This window comes from Salvia hispanica, chromosome 6 (genome assembly GCF_029641045.1).
Source record: "Salvia hispanica isolate PSC_SH4W2 chromosome 6, Shi_PSC_v1, whole genome shotgun sequence".
Lineage (NCBI taxonomy): Eukaryota > Viridiplantae > Streptophyta > Magnoliopsida > Lamiales > Lamiaceae > Salvia > Salvia hispanica.
This window is the reverse complement of record NC_142697.1, coordinates 22,371,117-22,389,537: the sequence shown is the minus strand read 5'-3', so window position 1 is coordinate 22,389,537 and position 18,421 is coordinate 22,371,117. Positions and strand designations below refer to the sequence as shown.

At 37.9% G+C, this 18,421-nt stretch overlaps 3 protein-coding genes and 1 pseudogene across 3 annotated transcripts; 2 read left to right on the top strand and 2 right to left on the bottom strand.

Annotated features, from left to right (window-relative positions):
- Window positions 1–1,306: 1,306 nt before the first annotated feature.
- LOC125204606 (putative pectinesterase/pectinesterase inhibitor 59) lies at window positions 1,307–4,368 on the bottom strand. The gene is made up of 2 exons (XM_048103313.2): window positions 3,351–4,368; window positions 1,307–2,139 (listed from the first exon to the last, which is right to left on the bottom strand). The coding sequence occupies exons 1-2, from the start codon at window positions 4,252–4,254 to the stop codon at window positions 1,445–1,447; spliced, it is 1,599 nt and encodes a 532-aa protein (XP_047959270.1). The 5' UTR covers window positions 4,255–4,368; the 3' UTR covers window positions 1,307–1,444.
- A 2,153-nt stretch (window positions 4,369–6,521) lies between these two features.
- Window positions 6,522–8,830, top strand: LOC125204607 (endoglucanase 8-like). Its single transcript, XM_048103314.2, has 7 exons — window positions 6,522–6,720; window positions 6,933–7,339; window positions 7,532–7,624; window positions 7,694–7,861; window positions 7,954–8,065; window positions 8,139–8,302; window positions 8,404–8,830. Exons 1-7 carry the CDS (start codon window positions 6,522–6,524, stop codon window positions 8,731–8,733), a joined length of 1,473 nt encoding a protein of 490 aa, XP_047959271.1. The 3' UTR covers window positions 8,734–8,830.
- A 3,350-nt stretch (window positions 8,831–12,180) lies between these two features.
- Window positions 12,181–12,906, top strand: LOC125204610 (pectinesterase inhibitor 4 pseudogene; annotated as a pseudogene).
- A 477-nt stretch (window positions 12,907–13,383) lies between these two features.
- Window positions 13,384–13,932, bottom strand: LOC148923381 (uncharacterized). Its single transcript, XM_089061472.1, has one exon. It carries the CDS (start codon window positions 13,930–13,932, stop codon window positions 13,384–13,386), a length of 549 nt encoding a protein of 182 aa, XP_088917598.1.
- Window positions 13,933–18,421: the final 4,489 nt, after the last annotated feature.

Below are 18,421 nucleotides of genomic sequence, written 5' to 3'. Positions count from 1 at the left end.
CCTGAATAGTGTTGTACATTGATGACATGAGTTAATAACTGCCTGCAAATGAAGTTTTAAAAAGGATATTAATGCCACTTAAGCAGGTTGACAAACCAACACTATAATTACTAGGAAAAGATATGGAATGATGAGGATCTAAAATGGCTAAACAAGAGTGGGGGAAAACTATGGCATACCTAAACATCGTGAATTTCAAGCCAACGCCATTTGCAAGTGTCAGCCACCATCATCAAATCTATACTCATCACAACACATCCATTAAAAAACATAGTAAATCACATATTACTTTTTTACTTTTACAAATTCAAAATATTTGACATATGAAAGTATAGTATGGATGAAAGGACATTTCCCTACCGCGCGATATATGAAACGCCAATATACTTTGTTTGTGACACTCCAAACAATAATAATTGGTCTTAAATAGATTATATAGATCGAAAATGGCAATTCAAATTAGAGTGTTAATGCAACAAAAGAGTATTAATAAGTACTCCATCCGTCCCAAGGAAGATGACCCCTTTCTTGGGCGGCACGGGATTTTATGCAACTTTATTTTGTATGTTAAATGGAGAGAGTAAAGTAAGAGAGATGAGATAAAGTAGAGATAAAGGGGTTTCCATTTTAAGTAATGAGTCATCTTGGTTGGGACAAATCAAAAAGAAAAGTGGATCATTTTTAATGGTACGGAGGGAGTATAATTTTTCAATTTTCGCCCCATTCGACGTGTGTATTATTATATACGTACATGTGTATTTTCTTATGAAATTAAATTATTCTCGTGTGTACTCAGTGAGATGAAACAATCATTGTTTATAATTAATATGCCCAAACTTATAAAAGCATTAGTGGAATTGGAACAAGAAACCTAATTATAGTAATTTAGTCAACGTCTAAAAGGATTGCGCATCAATTTCTTCTTGTGTGTACCTTATTTATTAATTGGGCTGAGCCCAATTAACAATCCAGTGACTCCTACTACAAGATTGTGTAGCCCAGCCCATATATAAATCTGACTTTTTCTTAACTTAGTTGAATTGCTGTGGACAGCTTCTACTGGACATCTATATTTATTTATCATCGATTTATGTCTTTTCTTAACTGCATTTAATAAAACGGTTAAATAAAAAAATGATTTATACATATAGTATACTATGAAATATCAATATGGACGTTGCTTCTACTGGAATACTGATAGGGAATTGAAACAGTGGGCATCTATACAATTTAGAATAACTTTTTGCATCTATTTAATTCAGAAATACAAATAAATAAATAGCAACAATGTACAACAAAAGAAAGATAGAGGGAAAACAATTCCGATGGAGTGAAGTTTGATTAATAAATATAATGTCATAACGGTATGACATGTACAAAACTAAATCACTAAAAAAATAATGTCCACAATGATAATAATTAAGGCACGTGCATATATAATGAATCACAACCCGGCCGTAAAGGGTACGCCCGTAGACGGCAGCCACGCCCGACCCGCTATGAGGCTCCCGACCGTGAACCGCGACGCCACATTCGTACCCGTTATGATATGGTAACCGGGCCACTTGACCCGCTTCCTCGTGGACCCGCCCGGCCCGAAATTCATATACTCCCCGTAATACAAAGTGGAGAGCGCGAAATCGGAATCCTCCCACCTCGACCAGCCCTCCGGCACCACGAAGCCGTCGATGAAGCTCTTCATGATGACGGTGCGGGAATACTGCTGCCACGGCCGGCCCAGATAGGTCTTGAACGAGCCCACCACGGGTTTGAGATCGGGCGCGGGCATGATCCGCGAGTTGTGGATGGATATGCCCGTGTTCTGGAACGGGTCGCCCCGGCCCTGCGCGGTCACCACGTTCGCCTGGCCCCACAGCGGCTTCCGCACGTAGATGATGCAGTTCTGGAAGACGACGGCCGCGTTGCCGAAGATGAAGTCGATGGTGCCGTAGATGTAGCACGATTTGTAGAATTGGCGCTGCGCGTGGACGAACAGAGTGTCCTGATACCCCTCGAACCCGCACGCGTAGAACACCGACAGATCCGAGGCCGACCGGAGCGCCACCGCCTGCCCTCTCTGTGGGCCCGCCGTGTTGCGGAAGGTGATGCCCCGGGCTATGAATCCGATGCCATCGATTCCTAATCATCAATTTACAAATATTTTCAGTACTAATCTAATTAATAATTATCCAAGTCAACTAGTACACCCTTAGTCCCGTGACCCAATTTTCCATTTTGGAATGTCTATTACTAGTATTAATTGTCTTATTTCAGTTTTTACAATATTTAGTAATGGAAAATATATTCTACTAACTCACTTCACTTATAAAACTTGTACTATTATAAAAGGGAATTCATATTAACTAACATTTTTCTTTACATTTCTTAAAATTCATGCCGGTTCAAAGTGGAAACATAATGGGTGATGGGGGAGTATAATTTTCTTTAATGATGAGATAGTAGTAGTAAGTGAAGTAAAGAACTGTATGAATTCAACGTAAAGATACAAAATTACGTTTTAGTTGGAGCATCTTGTTAGGTAGCTTCAAAGATATGATGATTCAAAGGGAAGTTAGTAATATGACCTTGGACAAGAAGTAAGGTGTCGGGTTTATGGTATTGAAATTTGTGAGGTGTATATATTTTATTAGCATAATGAAAAAATTATTGCAAGGGAAAAGAAAATAATACTAGACGATCTATTAATCATTTACTAGTTGTTTTCAGATCGAGCAGAATCTCAAATGTCAATTAATTAGTTTTTTAGTTGATTAATGCCTATTGGTTCATTCTGAGAACTGTACGCGCACAATTAATGTAACATGCATTGTTTCCATTGCGATAATTAAAATAGTGGGGAAAGAATTTTTCGGGCCAGAAGGTATATATATTGATTTACATTACATATCATACCACTGAATAAAATAAAATCCCCTGTTTAGTCAACTGTTTACACATGAATTGTTATTTATTAATCAATACAGACTCTGACTCTAGTGCAGCACAATTATTTTATATATGAACTTGAATATTGAGATTGTAATTCATTGTACTAATTTCGTTCGTGATCATCTTCATTGAGATTTATTCCATTTTTATACTTGCACTACTGATAATAAATACATATATTTGCTCAATGTGTGTATTAATATTAATAGTTATGATAAGGATCAGTTGAGTTTAACTTGTATTAGTACGAAAAGCGCTAATTATAGATAATTAACCAATTAACTAGCTATAACAAAATACCTAATTCTAATTATAGCCACAGTTGCACATGCAATTTAACTCACTTTAAAAGTAGTAGTAATTTACTAATTATTGGGTTAATTAACGAGGACGAAACTCACCGACGGTTGCAGAACTATAAGTAGTGAAGCCGGCAGAGACGCTCCGGCTGCCGGTGATGATGGTGTACCTGAGGCCATCTCCGACCAGCATCACCTTATTCATGGTCCTGCTTATCAGAATATTCTCTCTGTAAACCCCTCTCTTCACATACACCACCACTCTCCCATTCCCCACGCGCCTCGACGTCGCGTAGTTAATCCCCGCCTGGATCGACTTGAACTGCCCCGTCCCGTCCTGAGCCACCACCACATTCGCCCTCGTCGCCAGCTGCAAATCCTGCAGCATCTTCCTCTCCCGCTTCGTCACCCACGCCGGGAACCCGCCGCGGTGGGCCGTGCTCGAGTTGGTGTCGAGCAGCGCGTTGTTGGTCGCGAGGCTGTTGCTGATGAGCTCGGAGACGTTTCCGGAGAGGATCGGCGAGCTGAACTTGGTCACGTTGAGGTCGTTGGAGCTCCGGCGGCAGATCTCAATGTTGGTTAAGGCCGTGCTCAGCCACGTCTGCGCGTCGAAGTCGGTGAAGCTGGCGTTGTTCTGGATGCTCTGCAGCGTTGTGTTTAGTTGGTCGACTGTGTTCTCGATGAGTTTGTTGCAGTCGCGGTACACGATTGTCCTTCGCTTGCTCGTGCAGTGCATTTTGCTTGCTAGGGACTGGACGTCGGCCGCCCTCTCCAGGGCGGCCATGATCGTCATCGTCCTGAAATCCTCCCGGGAATTGGGGTTGAACCTGGCCGGGTCCCGGCCCATGAAGTAGTTGCATGGGTCTGGGTGCGGTGTGGTACTACACCACAATGCTATGCCAGTGTTGCTACTACTGTTAGTTGTAGCATCACTGGCATGTACTATTATGGGGAACAAGAAGAAGAAGAAGAAGAAAGAAGATAATAGTATAGAATTTGAGGTCATGGTGATTAATTAGGGTGGTAGCATGAAAGGGGAGATTGAGGGAGGTCTTAAAAGATCTTGGATTTGTTGGAGGGTTGATGACTTTATACAAGTAAATCATGTTGTGACAGTTGGAATAGTTTGAAAAGGAGGGAATGGGAGAGTTCAATTGAATAATGAATTTGAATGAAATTTCAATGATATGTCTTTAAAATGAAGAGATCCTTGTTTCATGGATCACGGCCATTACACTCAAGGTAAGATGGCGCATTTGGAGAGAGAAATGTTTTGCCTCATCATCGTGTCAGGAGCCATTAATTGATTGGAACAATTTTAATTTGTTGGAAATGGCTGGGAATCTATTTCTAAAGTCTACTGTATGTCCTATTATTGCAAACTTAATTCTCCTGTCTCGACCTAGTATTTTTTAAACACTTTGTGAGATCATAGCTGATGCATGCAATCAAAGTTTTATTGCATATTTGCAGGGGCAAACCAAAATTTGAAAGTTAAGGTTTTTCCAGCCATATTTAGTGGAAACTTATAGTACTAATAATTAATAATTTTCAATTATAGTATTGGAATCTAAATAGAAGTTATTTTTTAATTAATCCTGACCGACAACTCATGTAAAATGAAATTGTGTATAAAAGTCCTTTGAAAACCATAGTTTATAGATAGATCTAACTCGATCTGTCTGCAATAATATCTTTCGTGCATAATTGTGATTGAAATGATAAGATAAAATTATAACACTAAGCCATTCTTGATGCCCAATCTTCTGAGTTGAAAATGATGTTGCTGACGTAAATCTTTGGCGATTTGAATTATTTAGTAGTACCACTTTTGTGCATGAGAAATTTATATATGTAGTTATATCGCTTCAAGACTGAATTGCTTAACGATATTCGCGCGGCGGCCAGTGTGAAATTAATTATATAAAAAAAAATGGCGAGCTGTAAATTGTGAAGAATAATTAGGTTTAAACAAAAGCAATTAAGAAGTTAAGTGCGATTCCGTACCTCATCTGATAATCGATGGTCAAGCAGTACACATGAGGGAGATCTGAGCGTTAAGTAAGGAGCCTATATTCCACCTTTAAATTAGATAACACAAATGTCTGATCACCTAAGCATTGAAATTTGCAGGTTACCCCATGTGCTTAAGAGTTTTAATTACGCTAATCATGCTTTAATTAGTGTCTCAGGAAATCACAACTTTATTTCTTCTTTGTTTTATGGTCAACACACCGATAATTATCTTGAAACTCATCTGCCAAGAAATAAGGGAATGACTAATTATAATAAAGAAAAAAGATCATTGTGGGACTCTGTTTTTCAAGTTTTAGTTCGCTATAGATGATTTATTTTCTATCTTTTAATGACCACAAATGGTGGGATCGGCTCCTCTATTTCGATATATTTTCTGCATTGAAATTTTATAATTCTCTGTTTTAGTAGCAATGCATCATATTTGCATTTGAAAGGGTTTGTGGATATGAGTTCTTATAGCCCATTAGCCAACCAGTAGAGCCCATGCAGTTTACTGGGCCAACTACCCAATTCCTCACATGACTAATGGCCCATTTTCTCATGATCAGTCGAGCCCATATAGTTTACTCAGCCCAAACTACAGCAGCCTGTCACCGTTTGACTAAGCCCACCTACAGCAACGCCGATGGCCCACCACAGAAATTGTGTATAGGCGCTCTTAAATAAATTAAGATATAATCATAATTTCTATTCAAAGCCCAAATATAACACCCATATCAACAAATATGTCAGTTTATTAGTCAACTCTGTGGCAACACAACTTAACTTTTTATTCACTTGATATCGCCCCTTTTTTCCATGTCAATGATGCTACTTTATATAATTGCCGAAGTCATGAATCCTTTAATTAATTAATACTACTACAACGAAAACGCTCACCAGTGAATATTCTATGTATATTTTGTCAACCCTATAAGGTAAACGTCCAAATAAAAACGGAGTATTATGAGAAGTGAATGTGATCGATCTGAGGTAAATTATCACAAAGATGAAACCAATTAATCACCATACTGAGGTTTAGAGCAAAATATTGACTTTTGCATGTGTAAGCTTCACTTAAAGAGTTAAAGTTGATGTTGATTTCACTTAAAGAAGCAAATTAATATTTGCCCTCAATCTTTTACCCATACTAAACAGCCATTATATTAACAATAGGAGAGGTCTTCGGTTCTTATTCAAAAGAGAGAAGTCTCTTGTTTAGTCATACTGTTGAGAAGGAATAGAAATCTGACAGTGATGAGAAAATTAATAATATATGTGGTGATAGTATTAGTAGGATTGAGTAGCGGAAATGCAATATTGCATGATTATGGAGATGCCCTTGCAAAAAGCATATTGTTTTTTGAGGGGCAAAGGTCAGGGAAGCTTCCCGCTTCTCAGCGTTTGACATGGAGGAAAGACTCGGCACTCGGTGACGGTCTCGATAAGGGCGTAAGTGTAAATTTACGTCGTAGTTATTGATATAAATCATCTATTCAGCCAAGTAAATCGATTCATATCCTTCCAAATTCAATTCTCTCATTCATTTTTTTTATATATATACTTTTGTTTTTCTTAATTTATTTTACATTTATTTTCTTTTTATCAAATATTACTTTCTTAAATAGCGTGATAAAAAAAACTTTGTTTTTTGTGTTGGCCAGGTAGACTTAACAGGTGGGTACTACGACGCGGGAGACAATGTGAAGTTCAATTTTCCGATGGCATTCTCAACGACGATGATGGCATGGGGAGTAATCGAATACGGCAAGTCCATGGGCCCGGAGCTGGCGCATGCGGTGGAGGCAGTTCGGTGGTCGACGGAGTACTTCCTGAAAGCCACCGCCACTCCCGGCGTCGTGTATGCTCAGGTGGGAGACCCCAACGCCGACCACAACTGTTGGCAGAGGCCAGAAGACATGGACACTCCTCGTACGTTGTATGCGGTCACTCAGAACGCACCTGGATCCGAAGTATCGGCTGAGATAGCCGCGGCGCTGGCCGCCTCGTCTTTGGTTTTCAAAGCTTTCGGAGATAAGGTGTACGCTAAAGTGCTCCTCAAAAGGGCCTCTGAGGTAAACAAATATATGAGACGATATTTTGTGTATAGATGAGACAATTGTTATAGTTAACCCAAACCAAACTTGGCTATTTAAATTTTAAATAGCTATTAACCCAAACAAATAGGAGCAAGGAACTAGTATAGGTTATATATTGTGTGACTACAGGTATTTAATTTTCATGGTTTATATATTTTGTGACTACAGGTATTTGAGTTTGCAGACAAGTATAGAGGCTCATACAACGACAGTATTGCTGGAGGAGCCTGTCCTTTTTATTGTGATTACAGTGGCTATCAGGTATATATATCATTCTAAAGTAAATGGGAAAAAAATGAAAAATAAAAGTGTAAGATTTAATGTTTGCAGGATGAATTGTTGTGGGGGGCAGCATGGCTATACAAAGCTAGCAAAAAATCAGTTTATTTGAATTATGTGATGCAAAACATCATAAACTTCAAACCACAGATTGAAGCAGGCATCTCAGAATTTGGATGGGATGCAAAGCATGCTGGAATCGGTGTTCTTATTTCAAAAGTAAGTTTTAAAGTTCCCCTCATTTACTAAATTTAACTTCAATGAGCCTTAAAAAGTAGTACTCCTAATAACTTGGGGTTCGATATATGCAGTTGGTGCTAAATAACACCATGGAAACTTCTACACCTTTTCTCTCCTATGCGGATACCTTTATCTGTTCAATACTGCCAGACTCTCCCACCAATATCGTCCAATTCTCTCCAGGTATATCTATATATATATACTCACTACTATATGGAGTACTTAAATAAAAAAGAAACTAATGTATATGTTGCAGGAGGGCTTCTAGCAAAACAAGGAGTTTGTAACTTGCAACATGCAACCGCGGTCTCATTTCTCATATTAGTATATGCACGTTACCTGAAGAAATCGAAGCATGTCATTCGATGCAATGATAAAATCATCACTCAAAAGATGCTCGTTGGTTTCACAAAAAAGCAGGTAGGTACAAACAACGTACAAAGTGTATTCCTCCAAATACTATAAATCTGATGGGTGATGAGTGTGAGAATTGTACTGTATTTGTATTATTGTATACATAGGTGGACTATATACTAGGAAGCAATCCGTTGAGCATGTCTTACATGGTGGGATACGGCAGTAAGTTTCCACGGAGAATACACCACAGGGCATCATCGCTGCCATCGGTGGCTCAGCATCCAGACCACATAGCCTGCAAGGACGGAACGCCTTATTTCATGAGCGCCGACGCCAATCCCAATGAGCTCACAGGGGCGGTGGTCGGAGGCCCCAACGTGGACGACTCCTTTGCTGATGATCGTGTCGACTCCACCAAATCCGAGCCCGCCACTTATATCAATGCACCACTTCTCGGACTATTGGCTTATTTCAAATCGCGTTCTTCAGCATGACGAATCGCATACCATTTTTTCAATAACAATTGACACATGTGAACAGCAGATTATCTAAGCTATGAATAGCTAGGTGAGCGACATCAAAATTGGAAGTTTTGGCATATTTGTGTTGTTTCACTTGGTAAATTTTTCTAGTGTAATAGAATTTGAAAGTAGATATGGAAGTGTACATGTAGTAAGTAATTGTTTGCTTTATATCGGAAATTATGGATGCAAGAGTAGTGGTGGTGCAAAAAGACATAGCATGGAATCATCTAATTAAGCTACAAAAGTCATTCAAAATATTTGTGTGTCAAAGTGAGTTTGGGTTGGGCTCGACCCAGATTTATAAAATTAAATACCAACCCAGTTCGACTCATTTCAGACATGGACTAAGACGGAGCTAGGACAGACCGGTCCAGCCCACATGCCAATTAGTAATTTAGTTACTGGCAGAGACTTATATAGTAAGTAGTACTCACGTATATTGTCATATCAACATGGAATCAACTTAGAAATCTTTCATGTACTAAGAGCATTATTTTACTCATTCACATTGATCTCCCTTTTCTAACCCATATTCTCTTCCTCCGTCCGGCACTCAGAGCATCCGCTGCGTTGCCGCTGTGAAGAGCTGTGCTCGTGCCATTGGCATAGCACGCGACAAGCTCGCCATTGTGCTCATGCCAGCGGCAGAGTACCATTTTTGAACAATTTTTTTTTTCATTTTTATATCCTCAATTCATCCAAATCATCTATAAATACCGACATGTCTTGTTTGAACACGAAGCCATCACCGCCGCCACCGGAAGAATAATATTTTATTTTATTAACCTATGTTTTTATGTGACTTTGTAATTTCATTTTGGATTTTTTAATGAAGTTTTATTATTAAGAAAATGTTTTTAGTAATTGCAGTTTTAAAATTGAATAGTGGAATTCATGAATGGTGAAAAACATGCTCTTGGAAAAGAACATGATCATGGGTTTTGTGCCTTTGTTAAGATAAAATATACTCCATCCGTCCCATAGTAGATGTCTCACTTGAGAGATGACACGAGATTTTAGGAGATGTTATTTTGTATGTTAAGTGGTAAGAGAAAATATAATTTTATAATTGATGTGAGAGGGAACTTTTTCTAAAAGAAGAGATATGCCACTTTTTGTGGGACATACTAAAAAGAAAAGTGTGACATCTATTATGAGACGGAGGGGTACTATATAAAAGTGGGGTCGGGCCTATTAATAGTGAAGAGCATATTCTCCGTGGAGAGCATGGATGTTGATACTCTAAGAATCTCAGTCTAGTTCGATAATAGTTTTAAGAAATATAAAGAAAAAGTGAGTGAAAAAAATAGTAAAATGTGAGACCTATTTTTATTTACTACTCCTTATAATATAATGTGATGAGAATATGTTAATGAAATTTGAGACTTAAATTATATTAAAAGTGAACTAAGATTTTTAATTGTGGATATATGAAAATAGTAAATTGGTACTCCTAATAACTTAGGCCAGAATTAGTTAACTAGCTGATATCGATACCAGTCTCTCGACTTATTAATGGGAAAGCAGATGTATTTGAACTGAGTTGTATATTTAACCATCCACACCTAACAATTTTAATAAAAAATATACCCTGCGTCAAACTAGAGGGGTATTTTGTAGAAAATCTCTAATTTGGTCTAAATCATCCTACTCATAGCTTTTTCACATAAATATATATTCAAGTCGTACTTATCTGATCCACGAAATATGGATTGAATATCTTTCTTCTTTACCCCTAATTTCGATATATTCATATATACTGTATAAATCTTGCCATATGCCCAAATAGTAGTGTACAGTAATATGTATCTACTTCAAAATAATATTGGATTTGATGCGTAATTATTTTATCATTAGGGCATAATTAAGATAATCATTGCCTAGCTGTCAAGTGATGGTATACGATTTACTCAGTCTAAATTGTTGTTAGCGAATTTGAAATTGACATCGTTCGATTAATAAAGCTAAGACTAAATTCCCACCTTAATTAATTGAAATAAGTATGAAATAGTATATGTATGAATGGTCACGTAAATGGAAGTGGATTGAGATAAGCGCAAATTTCGTGGAGGTTAATCCATAAAAGGCGGCATTGTTTGAGCAGCACCTTACGCGCATGTGCTCACAACACATGCCCCTAACATCCACCATCGCATGATGTAATTAAGGATCACAGCAACGTATTAATCTAATTCCAATTATATCAATCATCTAATTCAAATAATTAGCACTCTATACCTATACCTCCAATTAATGTAGGCATACGACGGCCCACGTTCTAAATATTATTGGAGGCAGCTTGGAGCAATTTAAATTGACATCATTCTGGAAAATAAATTTCTAGGATTAACTTTTTTATATTATGCGATACAATGTACGAACATATTAGAAAAATATACGAACCCTGTATACCCTTAAACTTGAATTTACATGTATTAGTACTACTACTATACTTCACCGGTTATCAAGTCGGAAAGCATGCATATGAAGTTAAGCGGCGGAAACATTACTTGCATACAATAAAATTGCATAAATTATTATTTGACTCAATTCATCCAATTTAGTGCTTCTAACGTAATTGTGGCCAACCCTACATATAATATACTTCCTCCGCTTTTTAGAAATAGAATCTCTTTCTTTTTGGACCATTTCCTAAAAATAAAAACATTCTATTTTAGAAAGTTCATTCTCTTTACCAGTATGATCCATTTTCCACCTGACACTTTTTTTATATCTCTCTTACTTTATCAAATTTGCATTAAAATTCGTGTCATTTCAAATGTTCCTATTTTTAAGAAACGAATGAGTACTATACAAAGGAAACATGTACACCTATTATAAAGAATATATTTCGCTGCTCTTCTCTTATCAGGGAAAGAGAACTGATCACAAAAAACTTTCATACTCCACCAAGTACTCCTACATTTTAGAGGAAATTGCAGACAAAAGTTACTTTCTTAATTGGTATAATTATATTAATAATAAGATAATGAGAAACTGCTATCACCCTCTAACCCAAAAGTATACTCTTGTTGTACTTCTCACAATAATAAAAAAAAAAAAATTATGTAATCGACAAATAAAATATATCAGCAATTTTCTTATATTACTCTTAAATATGTATACTGACAATGCAATTAAACAAGAGTACATCTTAAAACAACGTATATAGATCAATGATCAGAAATGATGAACAAGATGGCTTAGAATAAGCATGTGACTTGAACAGATGCTAATCTTTTGACAAAACGCATGTGCCTTCGGACTATCAACAACCTAAAATAGCAGTTTTTAAATACCTAAATTATTCCCGCTAGATTCAACAATTAATTCGCCTGCTGACAACTTCATTTCTACATTAATTACTTATATAGATGTTATATGTATAGTATATATACCCCTTGCGTCTTCTCTGCAAATCCATCCTCACAAATTAAAATAAATCAATATCATCACACCAATCGATCGAAACCAAAGATGGGAACTAAACATTTCCTCACAGCCATCCTCACACTCTCGGTCTTAATCTCATGCAACACTATTCCAACCTCCGCCGCCACGTCAAAGAAAAGCTCGACCAACTTCGTCGTGAAGAAGTGCAAAACGACGACGTACTCGTCGCTGTGCATCAAGACGCTGGTGCCCTACGCGTCGACGGTGGGGACAAACCCCTTGAAGCTGTGCAAGGTAGCCCTGAAGGCGGCGGTGCAGGCCACCTACAACTGCTCGGCCACCGTGACGAAGCTGGCGAAGCAGAAGGGGGTGAAGAAGACGGAGGCGATGGCCGTGAAGAACTGCATCGGCGACCTCAAAGACGCGGTCACTGAGCTCAAGGACACGCTCACCGCCATGGGCCACATGAAGAGCGGTGACAGGGCGTTCGAGTGGGCCAATGCAAAGACCTACGCCAGCGCCGCCATCACCGACGCTGAGACGTGCATCGACGAAGTCCTCGAGCGGAAGGTGAGCGCCTCCGTTAAGAAGAAGATCACTAGCTGTGTCACTGGAGTTGAGAGGCATATCAGCAACGCCTTGGCCCTTATTAACCATCTCTATTAACGAATACTTTCATTTTCTTGTGATCCATTAGTACTATTATTCTATGATCAATTTATAAATGACTTTTTGTGGTCTTCTTCCCAAGGTGGTGGTCAGTTACTTTATTTGGCTATGAAACGAAAATACTAGTAATATTTTGACTGAATATTGATCAAATTTCTTAAAATACTGTAGTTATATTTATATACCAATTGAATATTACTCTATTTTCTTGGTGGGAGTGAAATATTGAAATATCGGTATCAGACTTATCTTATAGGAAAAAAAATATTAATAATATTTAATTTTTAGTATTTCATAATTTTTGGTACAGTACGATACCTAATTGAAAGAATTTGGTATTAGTAACGGCCGCGATACCAAAATTTCATTATATATATATACCTTAATTTACGGCATAATGTGTATATACCGATATCAACATATATGGTAAAAACAATATATGCCGTGACCGTAACAAAATTTGATTTGTCGTGAAATTATTGATATTGAAATTGGTCTTACCTACAAATTGTAAGAGGTTAGGGAAAACAGTAAATTTCTGGAATCTACACCTAATATTCAGTGTATGAAAGCTTCAGCCACGGAACACGCCTGAATGGAGCGTTCCGTCATGCGCGCAGACTCGCTAATGATTCCGGCGCCGACAACATCATTATGCTTCTTCAACAAATCGGAGCAGGCGGTGAGATCATTCCTTGCGGAATTGATCATCTTGATCACGCTCTCTCTGTGGCTGCTTCGCTGCTCGCCTTTGGCAGCGCGAAACAGGTCGAACTCCTGCGAGGCGTTGCGGAGGCTGTCGTCGCTGTTGCCGATATCTCCGAGGCACGACGTGACGGCGGAGCGCTCCTTCTCAGTGGCCGTGGGCTCGGTGGTCTGGCGCACCATGTACGCCCTCGTGGACTGCACTTGGGCGAGGGTGGCGGAGATGGCGGCGTACCCCATTTTGTCGCCGTCCTTGTCCATGAATTGGGAGGCGTACGGCACCAGCAACTCCGCGCAGAAGCTGGCGTTCGAGGTCTTCTCGCACGCCGTCACCACTCCGTCGTCGGCGGCGTAGACGATGGGGAAGAGGATGAGCAGTATGTGGAATGCGGCTTTAGCCATTTCGTTTGAGAGTTTCTTTTCAGCAGTTTTGATTGTTGAAAATGAGGGAGATTGAAGAATTAGTTATGGCTAATTGAATGAAGGCGATTGTTCTCTTTCCTACTATTTGGGATTAAACACCGGAATTTTGATCCGTGATTTTCTATGGTCCAAATTTATTTGGGTTTTCGGTACTAAGTTGTGTAGGAAACATTTTTAAAGATGAAAATTAATTTGAGCTTTTCTATTCAATATATTAGTATCTCATTTACTTTTTGTTGAATCGAACAACGTAATGAGTGGTACTAAATGGGCTGCAACCCTAAGGTTTAATCCGTTCAAGTTAGCCATTTTTGCCCATTGCCTTACTCCATCAATAAATAAAGCCCAACAAAATCATGTTGCTATTAATAATTGACTTTTAGATTTAAATTGTAAGTGAAAAAATTTAATTTTATAATGCTGTAATAAAAAAAAATTGGTGATACATATTTCTTGTTGAAAATTGTATGTAAAATACTGTGGCGAGATGCTTGAAAGTTGAAATAGAGAATCAGAAATGAAGCTAACAAAATTCATGAGAATGTTGTATATTGGCCGAAATAAACACAAAGCGACAATAAACACAAGAATATAAAAAACACAAACAAGAAAAGAAAAGCTAGAAATTATTTCGGCATTCCTCTAAACTTTAATATACACAAGAAAAGCAAATTAAAAGCTAGAAATTATTTTGACGTTCCTCTCAACTTTAATGAACGCAAGAAAAGCAAAAGCTATAAATTATTTTTACATTCTTCTCAACTTCAATATACAGACACTATAGTCCAATAATATAAAACATAAATAAGCGAATACTATAAAAAGTTCTGTTTGCCATTGTATAGGTCAGCCCATTTAGCTCAAGTTTTGGACTTGAACTACCAAATCCAAGATCTATCCCACCCGTGAGACACAAAATGCAATATCCCTCACTCACTCACTCTAGCTAGTACTCTCTCCATCCCTCAGTATGTATAGCACTTTAATCCATAGAAATTTTAAGAAATATAAAAAAAAGTGAATTTAAAAAGTTAGTGACACGTGGGTTGTACTTTTATATATTATATTAGTTTTATAATACAAAAATTTAGTAGAATATTTGAGTTACTGGAATGGCAGGTCCATTACTAAAAGTAGTATATTTGAAGTGTGGCAATAAATAAGGGACGGACTAAAATAAAAGGCTAAGACACATAATTGTGGACGGAGGGAGTATAAGGTACATTATTAACATAATTATATAAAAATAATATTGGGTACAACTGCTTGTTCTAGTATGGGTCCATCACATTAGACGTCACCACGGTTCATGAACCGCCGGTTCCGGTTCAAAAAAATCCCGAACCTGAACCGGCCCGCCTAGCTTCTGGCGGTTCCGGTTCATGAACCGGTTCATTCACGGTTCGTAGCCGGTTCAAGACCGGCGGTTTTCAGACGGTTCCGGTCCGGTTCCGGGCCGGTTCACCGGTTCAAGTTCGTTTTTTTTTTTTTAATTTATTCATTTATAGTGCTAATTACAAATTACATCTTGTAGTTGTAGTGTTCTACTTACTAATTACTATCGAATAAATAAATATAACGAAAATGACAATTGACAAATAGAGTAGAAGTCGACATTGGAGTTGGACAATTGGAATTTTATTGATACAATGATTACAAATTACAATCATACAATTATACAAATTTGAACGATATGTTGATATTACAAATACAAATGTTGAAAATTGAAATTACAAAAGAGTCAAAAGACTTAATACATGACATAATACATGCTTGTTAGCTTGTATAACAATTTAAATAAAAAATCTTGAAGTAAAAAACAATAAATTATAAATGCAAATAGATAGTATAATATATTATATATATACTCTTAGTCGGCGAAGGAGATGTTTCTACATAACTAAATTGAGGATGCCTTTAGCAATTCAACCTTAATTGTTGAGTTTAATTTAACCATCAACAATCATGGTAGAATTGTCAAAAGTCTCCCGGATTTAGTCTTATAGAGAAGTCTTCTTCATTGATTAGAGTATATACAAATACAATTATATAATTGTATTTGTATATTTTAAAGTTGAAACAATTGGAAAAAAAAAAGAAATAAAGGAAAAGGACTTGAGCCCAACTTAAATTTAAAATTTAAGTTGGGTTGCCTACGTATCCTTAATGCTCAATTACATTAAGGAATCAAAGTCCACGTAGTTCTCTTACCTTACTTACCTATTCGGCAATCGGCGGTAGACCTCCCACTCCACCTCATTGTTCTTCTTCTTCTTCGTCGGGGTAGTAGTCTTGGTCGGTTTGTACTTGGGTGTTCCAATCTAGCTCTTGATCTCTAATGTCAGCCGAACACCAATCGTCAAGTAACATGGTGGCTTCCATATTTTGGCCAGATAGTCTACTTTTTTATCGTCCAAGACGTTGCCTCCAACACCAAAAGCGGACTCGACAGCGACAGTGGAAGCCGGAATTGAAAAAATCTTCTTGGCCATTGATGCAAGGATGGGAAAATCTTTCTCATGTGTTCCCCACCAATCGAGGACGTCGATTTGGTTGGGAACGGGACCTTCATTTTCATTCAAAGAAAAGCGTGAGTCAAAATATAAATCTAACTCACTTACCGTACTCCTTGCGGACGAACTGCAGCTGGTGGTGTAACCGTATAGGTCGGCCAATTGGGATTGTGCGTCGGGGTCATCAACTTGAAAGAACCAAAACTGTGTTGTTGATGAGGGGTGGGTCGTTGTCTCACTTGGTGGGTACTGTTGTACTTGGCTTCGTATTCGGCAAAGAGAGTTCGCAACTCAAACTCAAATGCATGTTTGATGACGGAGAGATTGGGGAGGTTTATTTGGAATGTTTCGGACAAACGTATGTTGTTGTCCTCATTGACTTCGGATTGCAAATCCCGAAGTGGTTGAAGATCAATAGAACTCAAATTGTTGTAATAAAATTCTAAAATCTTCAAGGTACCGACCAATTTCCATTTCGGATCCAAAACCTTTGCAATCAAAAACACCGTTGGAATCTCACTGAAATACTTAAGTCATTTGTCAATCATATAATGTAAAACACACATCAACTCAGGATTTGTAATGGAATTTTTCATAGTCGTCTTAAAACCAAGTGATATATACATGCAATGCTCTAAAACACGAACAAATGTGCAATAATAAACACCCGATAACTCAACAGTCGCATTTTTTAAACCTTTGAACAATTTAAACAAACTCATGCTTTGCTCCCAACATGCATGCGATAAATATAAATCAGGAACGGGATAAGTCCTAAAAAAATCAATCAAATAATCTATATGCTCCAAAGTAGAGCTCAAACAATCATATGTGGAGTTCCATCTAGTAGACACATCAATTGTAAAATTTGTGTACCTGATCTTCTTTTGATGACAATATTTCTTCCAAGCCTTACCAATGTGAGGCTTCCAATGGATCAAATTTACGGCAGTTCTAATAGGATCAACATGTTTTTGCCACAAAGAAAGAGCATCTTGTACACATAAATTTAAAATATGACAAATGCATCTTTGATGAAAGTACTTACCATTTATAACCGGGGCACAAGCCGCAATTAAGTCGGAAATACTTGCAGTGTGAGCGGTTGCATTATCAAAACCAACAGAAAAGACCTTATTGCACAATCTATATTCATTCAAAACTTGAATAATTAAAGCAGCAATTGCGGGTGCGGTGTGTGGCGTAGGAAATTGTCTAAAACCAATCAAACGTTTGTGCAACGTCCAACTATTGTCCAAAAAATGACATGTAATGCCCATATAAGAATTTCTTTGAAAAGCATCAGTCCACACATCAGAGCAAATGTTTACTTTGTGACCCAAGGTGGACAAAAAACGTGTTACTTCTTTTTGCTTCTCAAAAAATTGTCTGTTGTTAGATCTTTGATGTGAAGTTGCGGGTATTCTTTTAGCACCGACATTAAAAGCAGTTTGCATAGTAACTTCATATTTTTTGTCATCAAAAAAATTGAAAGGCAAATGCTTCATTGCAGCCCATCTAACCATAGCATCTTGAGCGACTTTATGATCATATTTAAAAAGAGGCGTACCTGTTGTTTCAGACGCACCGGACGGGAAGTTTAGTTGGGTTTGGGATTTGGCGGTCCCATATTCGATCGGATGCTTTGCCTTTAAATGACGATGGAGAGTACCATAGCCCCCACCGGCAAAAAAGGGGTAGGATTTATCGCAATAGTTACAATATGCGACAAATTCATTGGTCTCTTTTTGAGTGGTTGCATCTAGTACCGGGACTTTTTTATAATGTTTAACAAAAATATCCGATTTCAAAGCCTTCTTATTAGCCTTACCCCGCTCGGTTTGAGTTTCAGGAGGAGGAACCGCTTCATCATTTTCACCAACTTGTCTAGCGCTCGTCGGAGGATATTGTGCAGATCCTCAACCATTACCACCGTCGTCGTCGGATGATAAATT